Genomic DNA, 22,316 nt, shown 5'->3' on the forward strand with positions numbered 1-22,316 from the left:
ATGTCTCTTAATGTGTCAGGGAGTGAGGTTTATTCACTGCACAGCACTGTACCTGCTGGCTACTGTTACATTACCACCGAAAAGACTAAAAACTATGAGAATTAACATAAACCAGGAGGCGCCCATTGTTGTTGAGGGGGCAAGCACACATTGTTGTTGAGGGGGCAAGCACACATTGTTGTTAAGGGGCGAGTCCTAGAGCATGTAGAGACATAGAGTAGTTTGCCACCTTGGGAGCATTGTTAGCAAGACCAGAGGAACAGATGAGGATGTGAAGGCTAGGATTGCAGGAGCACACCATGCCTTCACTACTCTAAGGCCAATCTGGAGAAACAAAGAACATCCACTGGAAAACAAGACTGTTCAACACAAATGTCAAGTCGATGTTGCTCTATGGAGCAGAGACATGGAGGCAAACAAAGGATTTAGGATGCAGGCTGCCTGCAGGCTTTCACCAATAGTTGTTTGACACAGATTCTGCCAAACCAAATATCAAACCAGGAGTTGTGGCGTAGAACCTCTAACTAGTACTTAACACGCTCTTACAGTAGTTACATTCCTGCACTTCTTTCTCATTATGTAAAGTAGTATTTATTGTTACACTAGGTCTCTAGTGCTCGTAGCTTGATTGTTTTCTCTTTTGTACGTCGCTTTTGGATAAAAGCGTCTGCTAAATGACTAAATGTAAATGTAGAACACAGCAGAAGCCCATTTCTGAGACTATTAGGGGGCATAAAGGGATATGGAGTCGACGTATCTTGCGCAGGGACTGGCCCAGCATCACACACCAAGCCCTCGACTGGAAAAAGAGAGGCTCCCCAATTACAACTTGGTGAAGAAGATTCAGAACTGCATTTACATGTCCTGGGAATATCAAAAAAGAGATTTAAAAAAAATTGAGATCGCTGGAAGAAAGCAGTGGCGACCCTATTGTTCCCATGGAACTAAAATGACTCACATGAAAATGATTCACAGAACCTTCAGAATTACACCTTTATAATATTGTAATATATTGAAATATCTTACATTTCTCTCTCCCTGTAAACAAATGATACATATTGTACCAACATCAAATCATTTTCTAATCAGATTTATATAATTTTTTGAATGGAGGAGCCTTGGCCTACAATGACCCCCGTCCAGAAGTTAGTGGCGACCTGGCCTTGATCAAGCCCAGAGCCACTGAATCCACTCTCAGCACTGAGCAGCTGGCAGGAATGCTATAAAAATGGTCAAATCTACAGAGCTATTTTGTGACTCATGCATTGTCCAATCAAGTGTGTTCCAACTATGGCTATTTGATTGGTGTTCCCACTGAGAAAATGGGTTCAGTTTGAGGTTTGGATCTCAAGGGGTATAGGCCACAGACCAATCACAGATGCACTATGTTTCTGTTTTGGCATCATAACATCAAAGGATACATCACAATGTAAATACAGGCAGCAAAGCCACACCCCCTTTTGATATCACTATTTATGTAGGCTATGTTATAAGGAAGAACAGAGTAGTTTGAATCCTGAAAACAATAAAATGCTTTTAAGGGGAATTATAAATAGCTCATGATTGTGCTCCAAAGAATCAGCCTTTCCTAAGAGGAGAAATATGCAACACATTCTTGTTCGTAAACAAGTTTAAATTGGTGTGGCAGTCGGCTGTGGTTTTGAAATTCCGCTCTTGTGCCAGTCGTGCTTCTCCTTACCACCATTACTTTCGGTAGAGCGGCAGCTGCCAAATTTTAGGTCAGTTTCGCTCTCCTCACTTAATCCCCTAAAGCAATTTTCTAAGTCCACCTCTTTCAGACCAAATTAATTAAGGCAACAAAAGCTTGTCACTCTGCATCACTCGTTCGTGCACGCGTGTCGTGGCAACAACCCATTTTAATACAACAGTGTAACGGGCACACGCATCCTGTTGCATAACAGAAATGAATTAGGATGAAGCCCACATGCATTCCATGCAAAACGAGATGAACTAAAGTGCAGAAATGTTTTTGGTTATGCGTTTACACATAATCCCCCAGCGAGCTCACATTCAGAGTGCCACAGAACAAAGACAGGCGGGTGCAATGATCTGCCATGATCTCAACCCCGCTTTCCGGTTAGCTCGTGTTGAGAACGCTGCTTTTACCGTACACGAGTGTCAAGCGCGCACCAAAAATGTTGGTTTCTTGGAGGGGGGAGTGTCCCTTGAGCCGTGACCAAGCCGTGTGAGAACGAATGCAATGCCTATTGGAAATGATTTAAACTACTATCGCAAATAATCCTATGCATGGTATCCGTGATCGTAAACTAGAAGTCGTTGCTGCCAAGTGGGGGAGAATTTCACAGCGTGGCAGTCTTCAGCTGGTAACACTGCAGTCTATATTTACCACGCCTCTCCACCAGGAGCTACAGAAACTGCTCACCTAGCCTACCTTACTTACCATTACGTTAGTTACTTAACTATTACATAACCCGCGCCTGCTATCGATCAGAAAATAGTTACGTCAAATTACACAACCATGTGATGGCAGCGGCATAGCCGCGCGTGTCATTGAGGTTTAGCAAGACGTCCGGTTACTTTAGCAATTGCGATTTTTACCACAGAAGAGGCATAATCTGGACAGGCTAAGCGCTGTGTGCCCGAGGAGTAGAGTAGGAAGGTCATGATAAGTTTATCAAATTCTCTCCGGAATGCAAAGGATCGCTACAATGTTGTAGCCTACAACAGTCTATGTCTGTTTATTTTATTATGAGAGTCCACTCAGATTAGGCTATGTGTATTTTATGTTTTAGCGGATTGTCACGATGACCTGGGCAAACAAAAATGGATTCGTTAAGTTAATGATGGATCATCCGACCTAGTTGCTGTGGCCTACCAATTTCCACTTGGCACACAAGCCAATGTTATTATTGTTGATATTATTAATAATAGCCCAATAATACAGTACTGTACAAAATAGCCTACCTACATGGGCTGCACGCCATGGCATTTCATTTAGAAATACCTGACCATATGCATTCATTCTCGCTCGCTTAGACATGTTACTCTCTGCTCTGTATAAAGATGATTCGTTGTAAAAGAAAGTTCTCTGTTGGAGCAAAATGGCGTACAACTACTGGTGGCCCATGCTGCAGAAAGCTTGAAATTGGTAGATGCCAGGAATAGTGTTGCGTCTTCACAAGGGACAGTACGGTAGCATCCAAGGGGTGTACACATGATGCGTTGAAAGAGGAGGTAGTTCTTCATTTCAATCAGTTGTGTGTTGAGTTCTGTGTATTTTCCATTTCTTTTTCGGGGAGAGGGGGGAAGAATGAAAGAGGTCTTCCAACAAAGCGGACGACATCATGAACGGCGCACTGTATATTTCGTTTTTCCAAGGCCAGCTCGAATCTGCGCTGGAGCAGGTAGTGCAACTCGCGGTTCAGGAAATAAGCAAGACTGTTGGTGCCACCTTGAATTCTATGTTGCTGGAAACGGCTGCCAAGGACCAAGAAAACCAACGACTGAGAGTGAAACTTCAGTCGACGGAGTATGAATGTAATAAAGGACATGGCAAAGCTGGCACTTGTAAAGGCGGGAGAGAAACGAATGTGGCCAGCGGAGAAACAAAGCCAGAGCAACACACCCCCAGCCCGAGTCGAGAGCGCAGCATGCAGGCAGACACTCTCAGGATCGAACAGAAAGGGCGAGCAGTGGGTAAGGTTATTTGCACGCACTTCGCTCGAGACCCTTCTTTTCGTATTCAGCTCAGAAGTGTTGTGCTATCACGCAATCCAGATGTGTCAGCTACCACGGACACATCCAAAATATTTGTTTGCGTCTTTGGGCAAATGCTTCTTTTAAAGGGAACCTAATTATTTTTTTGCCTAGCCTAATGACTAAGCCTAGGAAACAGGACAAAACCCACCAACGGACAGAAAGAAGTCACCACAAGTATGCTTAGATTATTGCTTATTTGTTATTCCATCATTAGTGCTTGTTAAACGCCATATTAAACACGGTCGAGTGAATGACGCATGGCTTTTCTGTGCCATGCAGATACTTCGTTTTATGAGTTCATGGTAAATCAAGGAGCTAAGTGTTTATTACTCATGGTAACACCCCCCTCCCCCTTTAAGCCCCCATTATCTGCTTACAATGCATTTTTACTCTTCCTTTTTCTTACGACACAGTGACCAGACCAGTATAAACAACAAAATTAGAAGCACAAGTAGGCCTATGAGTTGCTCACGATTCAAAACAATCATCATATCAAAACATTGAAGCCTTGCGCACAGGGCCATAGGGTGTAATGGTTTTGGGACGGAAGTAGCTATCTCTTGTATTGTCTGTGAGACAGCATTCACCATGGTCAGTATTATTGTGTTTTGTATGTGACCAGGGGGTCATTGAGCAGTATGGAAATAGTGTTTCAGCTAGAAGGCTGTTTATTGTGGCGGAAGGGTGCTCTGAATAGGAACAAATCAGCCAGGCTCACTTTGGTCTATATTAGACATTCTTTTGTAGTCTCTCTCTCTCTCTTTCTCTCACACACACACTCTCACTCTCTCTCACACACACATACACACATAGAGGCTTACACTCACACAGAGGTCTCGCACACATACACACACACGCACGCGCGCAGACTGCAGTGCAGATTAGGGGGCATGTTGTGACGGTTGTCAGCGGTGGGTCGGTGCAGTGATGGCATTGTTGTTGAGCGTCGCTTAAGCACTGCCTCTTACGCCGTGGTAACGGTATCCAAGGAAAGGGTGACTTTCCCCCCCATTAATCAGCCAATAAGATTAATTTGACGAGGCCACACCTACCCATGCATGCAGAGATTATCGGCCGAACAGGGTGGGGTAGGGTGGCTCGGGGAGGGTATGAGGGTGGCTCGGAGAGGAGTGTGTGTGTGTGTGTGGGGGGGGGGGGGGGGGCGCACCTTCAGAGTCCGTAAATGTCATTGTCCTCCAGTGGTGAGACACAAAGCACTGCACACAAAAGTTTCTCCACGAGCCTGGATGAGAGAGGTCTTATGTTTAATTAAAGCCTCGGATGGTTCCCACACACACCATTGAGATAAGTGGCATCCATTTTGGGTTCCACATAGCAACTTTCGGGGAGTGGCCATTTTTGATCATGGCCGTCTATCCTGTGCAATGTCTGAAACGATTGTTTTTGTGACTTGAGCAATTCAGGGTACTGACCAACCTTTCCTGACACTTTTTGAATCTGTGAATCAACACACCTTTTAACCATTACAAACTCAGGAAATGGCAGTGCATGGTCCAGCAAACCCTCCCTTGTTCCCTGAAGTCCTTGATGATCAGTCACCCCCGTGGCGAACCCAGACAGCCCCTTAATTATTTCCTAGTTCCTTTGGGCCACTGAGCCAGGAAGGAGTTAACTGCCTTAAACAATAATAATCTGATGTGTTGTTTTCTAGATTCACAAGCCAGTCGTTTGAAATAATGTTCACACGATGCCGCCATTGTTTTTGGTGTTGTTTGAGTGCTCCAGGGCAAGCCAGTTGAGAGAAACACACACACACACACACACACACACACACACACACACACACACACACACACACACCCACACACACACACTCAGACACTCCCCATGCAAAGACTTGTTCAGGGTGGCAGTGATCTGTCAATAATCCGATCAGGCAAGTATGCAGATACTCTAAGCCACCTTGGCACGATTGCATCAGACCAGTGGTTTCAGGCTGCTGGAAGAGGAAGGCCTCGGCTGGCAAACCCACAGCCCATCCGTGCCAGTCTGCTTTGATTGTCACGAACAGGCCAAACACAGAGGGAAGTAGCATAAGCTCATGCTATGAAAGGCATCTAAACAACAACAGATGGAAAAAGCAAGCAGAAAAGTTCCCCCCCTGAAAACAAAGACAAACGGAAAGAAAATGAATTGATATTCTGGTATTCTGGTGTGTGTGTGTGTGTGTGTGCGCCTGGTGTGTGTGTGTGTGTGTGTGTGCGTGCCTGCGTGTGTGTGTGCCTGCGTGTGTGTGTGCCTGCTTGTGTGTGTGTGCCTGCTTGTGTGTGTGCCTGCGTGTGTGTGTGCCTGCGTGTCCCACAACACATTTACCAGTGTGCTGTTGGTTTAATGCCTGTTGTAAAAAAGGTGTTGAATCTGACAGGTTTTAAACATTTAAACCTCCCATTTGTTTCCTTTTTAAAGCATCACAGTAGAACTCTGTAGAGAGGGAGAGAGAGAGAGGGAGCGAGAGAGAGAGTGATAATGTCCTATAATTTTGCCCAGGGTTTCACTTAACATTCCAGCAGGGACTGGCTACTCTTCTGCGTCTCTCTCAAGTGACTGGTTTGGGCTGTGCTCCCTAGAGAGAGAGAGAGTGACTGGTTTGGGCTGTGCTCCCTAGAGAGAGAGAGAGAGAGAGAGAGAGAGAGTGACTGACTGACTGGTTTGGGCTGTGCTCCCTAGAGAGAGAGAGAGAGACTGGTTTGGGCTGTGCTCCCTAGCACAGATGGCTGCCATGATCCCTCAGAGATCAGGCCTCACTAACTGTCCTGCCTATCTCGCTCTACTGTAAAATGCAACACAACACAAGTACGGGGGTGGAATAAACTTGACTAGTATTTCGTTATAATATTTCCCTAGGCTAGATGTTCGTCTTGAAACTCCCACACATTACCTAATTGATCACATGAAGGGGATTGCCGAACTGTTAGTTTCATATAGAGTATAACGGATGCCAATTCGGCCTGCTAATGGGGTTATCAGTGTTGTAACTGCATGTTGTTGAGAGAAACTACTTGGTCGGCAGTTGAGTCTGAAGCAGGTCTTGCGCTGACCTGGAGTGAGTTTGTTGAATTTTTGCCCAGTCAGAACTAGGGATAGGCATTGCAAACAAAAATACTGTTTAATAATCGCTGCAAACTGTTTGGCATTTTTTTTCGAAACCCACCGCCGAATGCACACACCATACCTGTTAAGTCTCACGTCTTATCTGTAAGACTCACAGATACTCTTCATTTCTCATGTAACACAAATGTGACACTGAATGTCACGGATCTCACCGATTTACACACTCAGTAGCATAGAATAATAATTATAAGTCCAATAGACCGCCGCACACAAGAGACTGCCGTGTTTGCGCTGCGGCGCTTGGTACATCTGCGTAGCAGTTCCAGCCTATAGTCAACTACGTATACTTCAGTATTCAGCAGATCAGTTCCAGCCTATAGTCAACTACGTATACTTCAGTATTCAGCAGATCAGTTCCAGCCTATAGTCAACTATACTTCAGTATTCAACCTATAGTCAACTATACTTCAGTATTCAGCAGGTCAGCACCTTCAACACTGAACCACTTCTTATCGCTGTGGGGCAGACAGACCTGTTGTTTAGGAAATGCTATGGAAATGGGTCAAAGTGCTTGCATATGTTGTTGCATTACCGCCATCCTCTGTCTGTAATAAATGCGTTACTCACTAGCAGGCGTCAATTAAAAAACAAGGGAAAATATATTTTTTTTACCTCTGGGATAGCATGTGAGGTCACATCATATGTCAACATGCTTTTGTCTTATGTACACATTCGCCTCACATCAAAATCAGACTGGGTATTCAGTGTGACTGCATTTCTTGTCTTTTCTCTGGCAACGCGGATGGTTTTACATGAGGTGGTGGTTCTGCGGTTTATTTTTGACTTTGAAGTTCTGTGTGTGATGTGAGTTCAGACGAAGCAGGAAAAGAAGGGGAAATATGTTCTGTCAAGCAAGTGGACCAAAACTAGTGTTTTTTTTTCCCCATGCGACTTTCGTCGAGCCGTCTATAAATTGTATGATGTACTCCATGTATTTTCAATAGATTTTGAAAGTTTTGCACTTTATCTAAACTGTTCTCCCCTTCTGTAGGGCAGCTTAAAGCAGTGATGGAGCAGGTGCTGGAGTTCGCTGTGACGGAGCTGACTAAAATTGTGGAGGACAGCTTTGACGACCTGCTCCTGGAACTGACCAAGGTGGACCACGAGAACGAGGTCTTGAATGGCCGCCTGTGGGCGGTCAAGAAATGCCACGATGACAACGGCAACAGAAGTGATACCACAACAGTTGGAAGGCATGGCGTTACCATGGTGAAGAGGGAGTCCGACAATGACTCTGACTCGCCGGGCAGCTCAGAGGGCGTGCGGCAAGAGCCGCGTCGGGGGCGAGATCGGGCTGCCAAAATCACACGGGCAAAACAACAGACATCGAATGAAACGACAAACGGTGGGTACCATGCCGTGCTTGTGTCACATTGGTAACTAATTAGTAACGAATCGTAATTAGTGGTGAAATGGTGTCAATGGTGGCCAGCAGGTATGGAGCTGTACAGAGAGCAAACACACAAGCAAAGAGCTTAAACCCCTCTTCACTTTCGAATGCGCAGAGAGATCTTGGTTTTAACTTCTTGGCAAGCATGCTCAGCTCGATGTCCAAAGGCTGTGGGTTTGAGACCAGCGTGGGAATGCGCTTTACACAATACAGGTTACACTCACGTCAACCAAGGATCCCCAACCGTAGCTTCCACGGTTTGATTACATCACCTCACCACAGGCATGGACACCTTTTGACCTTTGGCCTACACAGATAGCAGGGACGGGGCTTTAGAGCATGAAGACACTACCTGGTCGAGTTTCCACAGCTCAAGCAAACACTAGTGTGTCTACTGTGTTTTCAAATGCACCAGTCCATGGCCTGTGTGACACATTTGAAGATGTGAGTGCTGGTTCTATAAACGGGACCTTGATGCACTTTCATGGCCAATATTAGTCTTTGTGTGTGTCTGTGTACCACGGTGCATTACTTATGGAGAAATGTATAAAAGCTTAATAAGCATTATTAGTTAAGTTGCGGCCTGTAGGCAGGAATTTAGCCTATGCCCCAGTTTACGTGTGCCTACAAAGTGTCTGAATAAGAGCCCTTTGTCGCCTTGAGATGTTCAGGTAATGTATAGTTCGCCGACACTCACCATTTAAGGTTAACAATTAACTATGCTCTTGCCATATAGCTGACCTAGTTGACGTTCTGCAAAAAAAAAAACTGTGCCCTGTGCGTCGTCATGCAAAACGTCTTGTCTCTGTCTTCTGTTTGGTAACAGTGGAACCAGTGTCACCCTGTTACATTGTTTTTCTCCTTCCTATTTTTATTCCCGCCGAAGCGCTCGGAAAAAGCGAACAAGCCCACGAGCAAACTGGCTTTGGCACTCCTTTCGCCTTTGTGGTGTCATATCTCACAGCCATGTTACCTAAAGCCTTTGGTGTGACTCCAGGAGTGCATACTACAGCGTCTGGCCTCTGTTCTATATGGTGTGTCTGTGTGTGTCTGTGTGAGTTTGTGAGTTTTTCATGCCGAAGGTGATGGTTTAAGAAGAATGTACTCAGCATTTTGCCTGTGTGGAGAGGACGAGGGTGAGTGTGTAGAGAAGGAAACTGATGACTGAACATCTCAAGTTTAAACCTGTCTGAGAACAATGTTGACGGGTAAACCAGTGTGCATTTTTAGCCTAGGACACAATCAGGCATTCACTGCGCGCTGCCAAACTGCCAGAAAATACACTCTCATATGTCAAAAGTGGTTATGCCTGTCGGGGAAATGTGTGCCTAGTAGTGTAGTGTGTTGTGTTGTGTAGTGTGTTGTGTGTAGTGTTTGTAAATGTAGTCATTATTCATGTGATTTATGTATTGCGTTTTTGTGTTTGCTTTTTCCATCAGAGACGGACAAGCAGAAGGTCTTAGCCGTGGCCCAGGACTGGGTCCCCATCCTGGACAAGGTCTTCGGTCAGAAGTGGTGCAGCGACGCGTGGCACATCAAAGAGGTGGCCACGGTGGTGAAGACCGAGGCCAACGCGGCGGACCACGCTCTCAGTCCGCTGGGCTCGGGCCACATGTCCCACGCGGACGCCCTCATCCGGGAGACCCTGGTGCCGACCCGCCCCCCAGGGGGCCAGAGGGAACCGGACACGGGCCAGTCCGACTGGCTGCAGCCGGAAGACCTGGAGGTTCTGTCTCCACCTTCGGTGGTGAGCCCCACAGGTAAGGAGAAACCGCTGAGCTCCACGAAGTGATGTTTAGGTTTCCCTGTTAATCTTCCCTGGGCTGTTTTGGAACAACTGTTTTTTGGCAGCATTGTGTGCTATGTCCCTTCAACTGACACAACATGTTCGACTGGACAGGTTGCTGCATCTGCTTCAGTACCAACAACATGTGAAGACTTGATATTTGCCAGGATTACTGTCACCATATCAAAGGCAGCATTGTCATCTGACTTTCTGTCTGTCTTAAATTCTTTCCGACTGTCTGTCTATCTATCCTTCTTTCTTTCTTTCTTTCTTTCTTTCTTTCTTTCTTACTTTTCTTTTTTTTTGCTGCTTTGTTTCCTCCAGGTGGTATTTCTGACATCACTCACCGTTCCATGCTGCACAGGCTTCTGACACTCCCCTCGCAGTTGCTAGAGGGCGATGAGGAGTCGATGGAGGCGCCGCCTATCTTCTTAGAGGCTCCTACCGACTCCTCTGAGACAGCTCTCGCAGCCACCTCTCCCAGGCTAGCCTCCCCGCCGGCCCTGATGGCGGAAGAGGAGGAGGAGGAGGAGGAGGAGGTGGTGGCGGAGGAAGAGGATGAGGAAGAGGAAGAAGACAAAAGCTCCGACACGGACCACGGGTTCTCCCCACGGGGCGCTCGGAGCTCGGGCAAGAAGATGCACGTCTGCAAGCAGTGCGGGAAGCGCTTCAGCCGGGCGCACCTCCTCAAGGCGCACCGGCAGACGCACGAGACGGGCTCTGCCGTCCGCTGCCCGGAGTGCGGCAAGCGCTTCACGCACCCCTCACGCCTGCAGGCTCACCTACGCACACACCGCGAGCACCACGTGAGGAGCCGACGAGAACCTCAGGAATGAGGAACCAAAAAGGGGGAAGAGAAAAAAAAACGAAAAATGGAAAATAGAATACATATAGATGAACTTTACAGTGTTTTGTTTTTTTATATATATATCTCTGACTGTGAGTGATATTGTGTGCATCTCCACACAAGTGAAAGAAAAAGAGATGAAGAGAGGGAGAGCAAGTTTAGCAAGATTTCAATTCATCACTCCCATGACTATGAAATGAGCCTTACATCATTCTGTGCTGGGAGTTTAGAAGACCACAAAAATGTTTCCTCTTCTGTTAAGGTACTCTGGGCTTTGAACCAGAGCAGTGTAAGGAGCTTCATACTACCTGCTGTTTCTTTTTCAATTTTTTTTTTGTTTTTTTTGTTTGTTAAATGTGTTTTTAAAACTTTTTTTTTTTTTTTTTGCCTCAGAAATTGGAGCCAGCTGAAAAGCTCTCACTGAATTTTGGGTGCAGACTTTACGGATTGGAATGGCTATGTGAGACAAAGCCGCCATGTCAAATTCACGTACACCCAAGCGTGGGGATAATGTAGCCTAGCGTAATGTCACGATAGGCAATGAAGTGAACTTTTTTGAGAAAAGGAAGAAAAGCACCTGAGAATACGCCCCTGAGAATACTCCCCTGAAACCCGTCATACCCCACCCCAAAACAACGGGGCACTTAGGGTGCCCCTGCGTAGTGCATTATTTGAGCAGTTGATTTGCCTTTTGGGATCAAAGAAGAAATCCCTGTAGGCAGAACAGGTTTTCTTTGGTAAAAGAAACAGAAAGCCAGCCTGGTTCACGAAGAAGTTGGCGGAAGAAGGGTAAAGTAGCACAGTGTGAAAATGAATGTGAATCACTTTTGCCATCTCCAGCCAGACAGCGCTAGCTGAGACTGACATTTGAAAAGGCCTTAGTGCCTGTGTAGGGAACGTTAGCATTGAAGCTACCATTAGCCATGGTCAGAGGCATGGCCTGATTGATTTTTTTTTGCCCACCTCTGAATGTGATTTAAAATATATATATATTAAATGAACCAGGGATTTTTAATTCACAATCCACTTTCTACAGGCGTTAATGACACAAATCTTCTTTTTTGTCTTGTATTGAGCCAAAATACCTCATAAGTAACAGAATTTCAGATGCTTACTCGGATAAAAGGGAACACCTTTTTTTTATTTTTATTTTTTTTATATATATATATGTAAAGCTCTTGGCTGCACGGCACAACTGCATACTGGCCATGGATTGGCAGATGGTCTGTGGTTGCTCTGTGACTTGGCCATTCAAAGACACCACATCCACTGCTGGGGCCGACAACAGTCACGGTCGTTTGTGTACATTTGACAGAAGTCAAAGCCCCAAACAAGAGGCGCAAGGAAGGTAGAGGGGTGAAAAAAAGTGAACGTGACTACAAGAAGCTCGAGGAAATGCTACTGTATCTCCTGCAGTTGTCATGGTGTGTTGCTGTCGTAGACAGTCTTGTCAGTATAGTGTCAAGAATTCAGTCCTCTTATTTTTGTTCGTTTTAGGTGTTCAGCATCCTTCTTGTTTTGTATTTTATATTTGTTTTTCTTTTGTTGGGGTGGGGTGGGGCGGGGCAGGGTGTTTACTTTGAAATCCTGACACCTTCAGGATTCCTGTTTGCCTTTCCACTGGTATTTCCCAGAGGCATGCACTCTTTTTTGAAAAAAAAAAAAAAAAAAAAAAGACAAAACAAAATCTCTTCTGGGCAGCCTCCTTGGGTTGCGTAGTGTCTTCCTATACTCTCTCAATATGCTTGGTGTCACTATGGATGTGTGTAGTGTGTTGGCTACAGAGATTGAGGACCACAAGCAACACTGCCTACTTTGAAGGCCATGGTTAAGCCAATTGCACAAGGAAGCTGAAAATATATCTGAGCTGTACATGTAGGCAGTCTGATTCAATGTAGGCAAGGGCTTCCAATAACGCCCATGTTTCTCAGAGACCACTGGAACATTAGAGGCCATTTGTTTTTGTTTTCAAAACACACACTTCCCATATATTGATGTAGTAAGGGATTCAAACAATGGATTCATCTGGGAATTGATTTCCCATACACTTGTACAAACAAGTGAGTGTTTTTAAGTCGTCTTGGAGTCAGACTTGATAACGCGTCAGCCATGTTCTGAATAGAATAGAATAGAAGTGTGTGATTTTGAAAAAAACAAAATGGCCTGATCCCTGATTTATTTTTTCTTTTCTTTTCTTTTTCTGTACTCTTATCTCCAGTGCACTGGGGCAAGCAGTGTACCTTCCGTAGTTCTCAGCTGCACGGGGTTGCGTCCTAATCCACTGTCACAGGTGCCCTCCTCTCTTACTCTTTTACCTACAGAGCTTTCGTTTGCTAGCATAGGAGAAACAGGAAGGATGAAGTCAAGTCCGCTCAATACCTCATTTTCAGGGAAAAAAATAAAACGTCAACAGTGGCGTGCAATAACGAGAGGAGTCGCATTTGTTGGTCTTGGTTGGGAAAAAAACTGAACACCTCTATCACAGTTTACAAGGGCACTCTTTGCAGTGGATTGAATCGAAACCTCATTTTTCTACCGGTAAGCTAGTGTATAATGTGCACTGACTTAATATTACCTACTTTTCTATAGGTCGACTGTGTCAATAGCGAGATAAATCATTATCAGCCTTCTTTTGTGTCAGCACTGGCATTAACAGACAATAACTCACAGGGCTTAGATGCTTTTCACTCAGTCAAAGTGGTCACCTGCAACCTTAACCTTGCAAATAGCTGAGTTGTGCATCACTATTGCTAGGAGCAAGCTGGATTTTCAAACTTTGGATCAGTGTAGTAGTTCTGCTGCTGAACAGCACTTGTGCTGTGTCCTCAATGTCTCTGTGAGGCATGATTGCCGATCTACTTCTTTTTACATGTTCTTGTAGAGCCTGAGGCATATTAGCATGTACGTCTTGGGACAACCATGGCTAAGTTTTGAGGCATATTAGCATGTACGTCTTGGGACAACCGTGGCTAAGTTTTGGGTTGTATTAGCATGTGCGTCTTGGGAGAACCATGGCTAAATTTTGGGTCTAAATGTGGAAAGAAATGACACGTGTATTTTAGTTTGTTGGACATTTCTAAATCAATCCAGCACCTTGAAGTAGTGGTATATAAGGTGTGTGGTGCCTCAGAGAATCTGTGAGTGGGTTTTAAAAGTGCGGTCCGTGATTTCTAATTCACAACACTTTTTTGTTAAGTTCAACTAATTGCTCCTCTAGCTGTCTGTTTCGTGTGTGAGCTAAAAACAAGTCTTTTGGACCAAGCCATACACAATTCCAGCCAATCAGCTTCAATGTTGCTTCAGGAACACAGAGGGGAGGGGTGTAATTTGATTGGCTGTTGAGCTCAAACATCAACAACCTTTCACCAGAATCACAGACCTCACCTTTTAAAAATAAAACTAGTGCTGTTAGCCAGATTCTCACCTCTCTCAATACCAGCATTGCACTGAGTTGTCCCCAGATGTCCACTCTAATGACAACGTTATGCCTGCCCCCCCGCAAGACTACCCTTACTGCATCAGGACAAATATATGGACCAGTTTTACGATTCCTGTGATTAACTATTGTACCATGTCAACAGTTCACTGTAAATAACAATTTTACTTTTATTTGATAACATTTGCATTTAGAGAGTATGCGTGGCACTATAATGGCGCAGAACACAAGTGCAGTACGCCCCGTCATGTTTCCGAAATCTACACGGAATCTATGCTTGAAAAAAAAGGTTCTTTGAGTGTTGACTTATCCCCATGGAAACACCGTGAAGGGACTTCTCTCAGATCACTTCATGCCAACAAAGGGTTCTGTATGTGGATGAGATTCTACACAACCTTTTCTTGTGCCATGGTTTTTACACAGAACTCTTTCTTGGCCAAGAGCGGCCTCTGCCAGAACGTTTATGGTTCATATATGGTATGGTATGGTTCCCTAAGTGGTTCCTAGAGGAATTCTAAGGTTCTCGCGTAAGGTTCTCAAAGGTTCTCTGAGAAGGTTACTAAGAACCTATTTTTTCCAAGAGCACATTTCAGCACCTTTAACTTTAACACCTGGCCTTGCCCCTGGAGGTCCTACCATAATGCTATATAGATGAGACCACAAACTCCACTCCAACCTGGTGGTTTTAAATAGAACCATTTAAGGTTTCTTCATCTAGTCTCCATTGATGAACCATTTGAGGTTGTACCTAGAACCTTCTGATGAGACGTTCTGTAAAGAACCATTGAGCCATTTCAGCTTTTAAAGTTCTAGGTAGAACCTAAACATTCTTCTATTGGCATAAACGGCAGAACCTTTTCTTGTAAAGGTGTCCCACATCTCTGTGTGGCTTATGTTGGGGACATCAGTGGGTGTCGGTGCTTGTTGATGAATGTTCCTATCCAGTGGTGGGTTTTTTTTCTCTGTATTCCATGGTGCCTTCAATGGCAACTAGAGGGAAGCTCTTGCCTGTTGTTGTTCATATCATTTGTTGCCTCAGTGTTATGTATAGAAATATGTATGCCTCAGACATCAGTGATTTTTAATGCCTTTTTTTGTAGACGAAATGCATTCATGGCTGTGAATTTTGGCAAAACTGCAACGTTGCTTTTTATTTACTAGAGATGCTTTGTCTAATGCTGTAGCATGCAGCTCAGCTCATGTAACTTACTCTACATTTTTTCAGATCTTAGTTAGGGAGCAATAGTGTTTTATATATTGCTTGTGTGTGTGTGTGTGTGTGTGTGTGTGTGAGTGTGTTTTAGTCAAGCTTTTTGTCTTTCTCAAGCCAAGCTGATCAGCTTTTTGAGTTTTCCTAACTGCCCGCTTTTCAACAAATGCCAAGTATTAATGCTACACTTAAAGTCTTTTTTTTGTTTTACAGTCGACAAGTTGCACTTTTCCTTTTTTTTCTGTTTCTCTCTCTCAAACCGCATTACCTCATGAGATGGGTAAGCAAGATTTTAATGTGGAATTTGATTGTTAAACAGACATTACCTCAGGATGTGTTGATGCATATCAGCACGTTTACATTTTGACTGGTTGATGGAGCATCCGTTTGTCATTATTACAACGGATGCTACTTTTCAGTCGCATTGACGTACAGACTTGGACCGCAATAGGTTTCTCGTTCATCAGAGAGTTATGATTTTGTTAAGTAACGGTAAACTTTAATTGTCTTAATATTATGATAAGGCTGCATTGATCTGGTGTCATTAGGTTGGGTTGGATAGGACAACGGCAAGCAAGCTGATACACTTTTCTTGTAAAATATTTTGAGGGCTGTGATGGAAATCTCAATTATCTGATTCCAGACATGTGACATATTCATTTTGGCTATTCGCTGAAAATGGGCTGAAGATGATAGTTCTATAAATATGACTTTGTTCGGAATAATTCAACCCTTGTATACCAAATTTGCACATTGGACAGAAAATCAGGGAATCAGAATTAAAATGAGGGAATTTTTTTTTTAAGCAGTCATACTGTAGGTTTAGATGAAATTATGTTTTGGATTTGATTTTAAATATGTATATTTGTTTTTATTTTGTCTATTGTTCTGAGAAATATTTCCTCCGCAAAACTCTACATTCAGATTTGTCAGTCTGATTGAACCTGGTTTTTAAATCAATTTAAGTCAATTTATTTCATTTCTCATCAGGAAGATGTAAGCAATTTAATTTGTATGCCCCCAATAGGTAAATTGCCTATGCACACATTCGATTGGATACTTTGCTAGATTTTGCCAAATCTTTGATCATGAATGAATGTTTTACGCCCGAATATGAGAGCTCCTTCCAAGCTTCTGTTTCCCATTAAGAAGTGCGGGAGTGTTCTAAATTCTCCCCCAGTCATGTTACAGGTAACATTGCCAGAACAATGTAATTACATAAGCCTTGTCTTCATTTTATACATGTTAGATGATGAAAATGGGTACTTACTGTAAGGAAATTAAACAAAAATAAACCAAAATATGTTAACAATCTCCTTGTACAAAAAAACCTTGTATTATTTCATACCAGTCCTGGCCTATCCGAACATTTTAATTATATTAAAGCTGTGGATGATGTATTTGGTATAATGCATGATTATTAAATGTAAATTAAAGTTAAATTTGAAAAATAGTTAAGATGTTGTTCAGATATAAACAAATGCCTCTAAATGACCTCTTGGGACTCTTCTTTTGTGCTGATGGGATCTGTTGGGCTGGGTTTTTAACCCTGACGCCATCGCCCAAAATAAGCATCCGTGCAGGGACCTCACTATTCACGTAGGGTGCACAGATCTTCACACTTCATGGATGCATTGAGATGCCTTTTGCCACTAACATGACTTATTTGGTTCGTTTAAGTAGTTAAAGCCAAAACATAGGATCCCCATGCCGATATGTTGTGTCTAGGCAACACTTTGCATTGATTTAATGCTGTGATTTTTAGATTAGCTTTGACTTCAGTACGACTATAGTAGCATTACTATATGTTTGCCAATGCTCATGTTATTGGTTTATTCATGTTGCTAAATGAATTGAGTAATAGTTTTTTGACATACGATTCAAGTTTGTGTTTTGTTAAACAACATACTTTAGGTGTTACCAGTGTGTTTATGTTTTTGTGCTGATTAACCCTTCCCTGTTTGTGTTGTGCTTGCTTGCCCCATCCCCTTACATTACCAAGAATCAGCTACACTAAGATGCCTCCACACAACTATATTGGTGGAATACAGGTTTATAGAGAATATTGCACCGAAGAGGCTTTCACAAAAGTTTACTTTCTAAATTGTATTTATATAGCGCCAAAACAATGAAAGTGTCTCAAGGTGCTATACAGAGCCCATGCAGTGCCTGAACCCCCTGGGGGTGGGGGTGGGGGGGGGGTCTGCTTGAGGCTGGCAAGGAGGGGGGTGGGGTCGTGTGGCAGTAGGGGAGGGGGAACAATCAGCAACATGGTAAATAATTGTAATGTAAAGTATGAATAGAAGTGTGTTCAGTGTACTGTGTGCCACATCTACGATGCAGCTGGAGAGCTTTGGTCTCATGTCCTGTCCTGCTGGTTAGATCATTTCCTGTCCTGCTGGTTAGAGATGGCATGGCTGGGATCGACCCGGACGTGAAGACTGGGGCCAAACTGGTTGTGGTGATGTTGGAGGAAGGGAACATCATAATGTCCATCTACTGAAAGAGGTCAAAGAGGTATCCACGACCTGTCTATGCAAAGGCCCCCATCAGACCAGCTCTTGGTTTGGAGTAGTAATAGTAATAATAATAATGATAATAATAAACTATTATTATAATAATAAGTGGAGTAATAATAAAAATAATGAATTATTATTATTATTATTATTATTATTATAGTAATAATAATAATAAATGAGCAACTCACTGTAAGAGTCCCTCTGGTAAAATGAGTGTCCTTTGCCAAAGATTGTCTGATAATATTTCCACTGGCCACCTGTAAAGTTTGCCATGGAAATAACTAATTAATCAATATTATTGATTATAGATAGTAATACCCCAGGATGGACAAGAGTCCGATGGACCAGTGCCTCTTTTAGAGAGGAGAATGCAGGTTATAAACACTTAAAACCTTTGCTCTGTCAATCTGGAAAACCATTAGGAGACACTTCAGGTGCCAAAGGTCTGCGAAGAAACAACCAGTGTGAAAGGTTTAAAACTCAAGCAGTGTGAAAGGTTTAACACTCACACCATCAGTCAACCCAACAAAATCTCAGATGAAAATGCATCATCAAACTGAATAGATGTAGGAGGAAAAAGGAATTGTGGCAAACTAAGTCTAAATGCATTCAGACCAATAAACGGCCCCTCCCCCCTCACCTCAACTGTGGTTTTACGCCCCTGAGCTGCCTTTACCTCATCCTGAGCCTAACTGCACTCTCTCTGTCTGAGTGCACCACAAACTAACGTCTTAGAAGATGACTTGAGAGAGAAAAGCTCATGTCTGTCAGCTGACACACTCACAGAAGGCCTCCGTGACATCAGCCCTGGTGACAGCAGGTGGCGCAGGCCTACTCTCGCTAGTCCAACATTCACAGCTTTTACAGATGAGACGCCATGTCCCTGTGACTCAGAAGGATGGAGCAACCTGCGAAACCGACGAATTTTCCCCCCTTTCAAAATCAGAGTGGCCAGTATTCGTACACAACATTTCACCAGTAACCCTTTTTTAAATCGATCACATCATTTTGCGCTTAGAGGCATATGCTGTTATTTCCTTGGAAATCCGGTGCAAATTGGGGCCTTCTACATTGACTGCAGGTGGCTGGAGAGAAGGACACGAGGCTGAGGAAAGTCTGTTGCAGTCCCACGGGGTCACACAGGCAGCTGACAACCGAGTCATACAGTATTGTGGACTCAGCACAGTGCATTCAACTGAAGGGACATTTTGTGTAAATCAGTCTGTCAGGACAGCTTTTTTTTTGTTGTTGTTGTTGATGATGCACGTTGCTGTTTGTGTGATCGCAACCTGAAAGGGCAGATGGACAAACAACGTTTGTTTAAACAAATAAACAATTTTTTTTAACTAACTCAAACAAAACAAAGGCATGAAGAGAGCGTCTAGGGAAATATGAAATCATGCATGTTGGCAGGGGATGTATGGATGTCGGCATGGCATAAATGTTGTGGATGTGTGTGTGTGTGTGTGTGTGTGTGTGTGTGTGTGTGTGTGTGTGTGGTGTGTGTGTGTGTGTGTGTGTGTGTGTGTGTGTGTGTGTGTGTGTGTGTGTGTGTGTGTGTGTGTGTGTGTGTGTGTGTGTGTGTGAGTGAATGAGAAGGATCTGAGGGTGAGATTACACATCCCTGTCCCAGGCGCGGGCAATTAACCAATCATCTCCCCTGTGCTGCCTCCAGACCACACGTGCCCACCTGCCGTGTGGACTAATGGGAGTGCCCTTGAGCAAGACACCGAACCCCCAACCACTCCAGATGTGCAGGTTGGTGCCACGCATAGTAGCCTCCGCCATCGGTGTGTGAATGAGTAGATGTCTGAGGCATTAATCCGTAAAGCTTTTTGAGTGCTCTATGAGTAGAAAAGCGCTATATAAATGCAGTCCATTTACCATTTAACATACATCATCTGACCCTGGAGCAGATGTGGGCATTAACCCACAAACATGATGACATGAACCCACAAACCAGTATCAGTATAATTAACCTGTAAAACATAGTCTGGTTCATTTTTCCCTGTTGAGACAATTTCCCGTTAGCACTAACCTGGGACACACACCCGGGTAGCCCCCTGCCTAGACCTCTGTGTGTGAATCTCTTGGTTTCATTTGTGGTGCAGGCAGAGGGGTTGTTAGGATCTTGATCATTGCAGGGCTTAGCCCAGCCCAGTAACCTTGAGATTTTCACCCGATAATTGCACCATTTTCAAGTTATTTCAGAATAACAAATAGTACGAATAATGAATATAAGATGTCAGAAACTGTACTCGGGCAAGCCGTCTTTCACAATTTGAGATCAGAATAAACCAAAATGAGAGAAATCTGAGTTCTCATTCAACTTCTCAGCAGCAGGAGTAAAACCCTAAGACAAAATAAGAGCCTTGAGGTCAATGAAGTAGTCATAAACTAGATTGCATGTTGCCAACGCTTTTTTCAATTTTGAAAATTGACCAACCTCAGTCTCAAACCTTTGCTGCTGTGGTGTGAAAAGGCCTCCTTTTGAACTGTGACAATCTGTGCCTTCCCAGTCGATCTGATACTCAAAAAAAAAAAGTGACACTGACTGAGTAGACTCATTTTTTTTGCTGTAGGATGTAATTAAGTAATTTATTTTGTAAACAGTTTAATATTAAAATTACAACAATAGTAATAATAATAAAATGATTACAAGCATTGATTACCTTTCTAGATACTAGTATAATTATTAGCTACATACAATATATCAATTATGTTATCAAATATTAGGAGAGGATGGATGGGGACAATCCGGGGGTTTGAATAATGAATGGCTGTTGATGTAAATTGTACTTTATCCCTTCAAACTGGCATGTTACAATTGTCCTCGGACACTGTTACAACTGTCGCAGACACGGGCAGTTGTAGCTAAGGCACTCACTGCATTAACATGAAATTTAGGGGAAAAGTAAGGCACATGTGCTTGAATTAGTGAAGTAAATATAGAGACGACAGGTGTTTGTTAACATGAAAGCAGTGACTGCTGTTGATTTTTTGCATCAAGGCAAAGTACAATGCAAAACAAAGTGTTACAACTGTACCTGGTCTCCCCTTGTGGCCTGCTGCAAGCTTGACGTGTGTGCCTCTTTCGACAAGGGAGCAACTGGATGCCACTTCTGCTCAGGTAACTGGGAACGCCGTCAGCGTGCCCATAATGGACAGAGGAAGACGCCAAACACGGAGCTCCAGGACAGACACCCACTCCTGCCAGCTGAGGATCACAGCCACGACAACCCAGATGCCATGCCGAGGAACGCCGAGGCTGCCCCTTCACAGTGGAGAAGGCCTGCTCGAGACCTACCCGTGTGAGTTCAGCTGGCAGCAAGCTTTAACGCCTGGTCGGCTGAAGAGACTAGTCCAGGTCTTGCTCGCATTGGAGGGCGAGGCACTTCAGGTGCTGGTGGATCTGCAGCCGACAGAGCAGGCCAGCTGGCTGGCCATTGAGCCGGGTTGGTCCTCCACTGCTTCTTTGGTCCACAGGTGTTTGCCAACGACGCCCACCTGCATGCTTGCTGAGGCTACCCCACTTTAGATGACAGCAAACAAGAGAAGCTTGCACATTCGCCTCAGTGCACCTGGGTTGACTGGCAGCAGCCCTGGACGAGCCAGAGCGAGTGGAGCCACCAGTCCAGAGTGCCTCTACTCCGGCCACTGGAGAGGAGCCACCGTGAGCTGGAGAGAGACCATCACGCCAGTGCAGATGGTACTTGCTAGACCAGTGGTTCTCAAACTGTGCTGTGGCGCACTGGTTTACCTAGGGAGCTGTCCAGGAGTGCCTTGGAATTAATCTTCTTTTTTTTTTATATAATCATCTGTTAAGGCGTACCTTGGGCATACTTGTTTTCCTAAATGGTGTGCACAGAGTTAGACCAGCTGAGGAGCCCTCTTCACCATCCTGAGCTTGACAGTGACAACAGGCGACGAGACGAGACAGTGACAACAGGCGGCAAGACGAGACAGTGACAACAGGCGGCAACGCCTACACCTCTTGGCTTTGCCTGCGCCTCGTTGCCTTCATGGACTTATTTCTTTAAAAAAAATTGTTTCTTACATCTATAGCTAGCCAGGTAACATCAGATGCCAACAATGACAAGCCCTGTAAACGGTGCGCCCCTTTCCCCTCTCGTGCTTACACAGAATGCTTGTGTGCCAAGTACTGTGAAGTGGATCTACCGCTTGGACGTCGTGCAGAGAACTCGAAACGTGCTTGCTTTTTTGATTATATTATTTCAGAGAGCTTTAAAGGCAG

The 22,316-nt window shown here is 44.2% G+C and overlaps 1 protein-coding gene across 1 annotated transcript; it reads left to right on the top strand.

Annotated features, from left to right (window-relative positions):
* Nucleotides 1–1,032: 1,032 nt before the first annotated feature.
* Nucleotides 1,033–14,109, top strand: si:dkeyp-113d7.10. Its single transcript, XM_031564455.2, has 4 exons — nucleotides 1,033–3,678; nucleotides 7,865–8,218; nucleotides 9,703–10,023; nucleotides 10,374–14,109. The coding sequence occupies exons 1-4, from the start codon at nucleotides 3,327–3,329 to the stop codon at nucleotides 10,883–10,885; spliced, it is 1,539 nt and encodes a 512-aa protein (XP_031420315.1). The 5' UTR covers nucleotides 1,033–3,326; the 3' UTR covers nucleotides 10,886–14,109.
* The last annotated feature ends 8,207 nt before the right edge of the window (nucleotides 14,110–22,316 follow it).

Source organism: Clupea harengus, chromosome 1 (genome assembly GCF_900700415.2).
Source record: "Clupea harengus chromosome 1, Ch_v2.0.2, whole genome shotgun sequence".
In the NCBI taxonomy this organism is placed as follows: domain Eukaryota; kingdom Metazoa; phylum Chordata; class Actinopteri; order Clupeiformes; family Clupeidae; genus Clupea; species Clupea harengus.

Coding starts and splice junctions, on each gene's coding strand:
- si:dkeyp-113d7.10 (XM_031564455.2), top strand. CDS start 3,327: ATGAACGGCGCACTGTATATTTCGTTTTTCCAAGGCCAGCTCGAATCT. Junction 3,679..7,864: donor ACAGAAAGGGCGAGCAGTGG/GTAAGGTTATTT, acceptor CCCCTTCTGTAG/GGCAGCTTAAAGCAGTGATG. Junction 8,219..9,702: donor ATCGAATGAAACGACAAACG/GTGGGTACCATG, acceptor TTTTTCCATCAG/AGACGGACAAGCAGAAGGTC.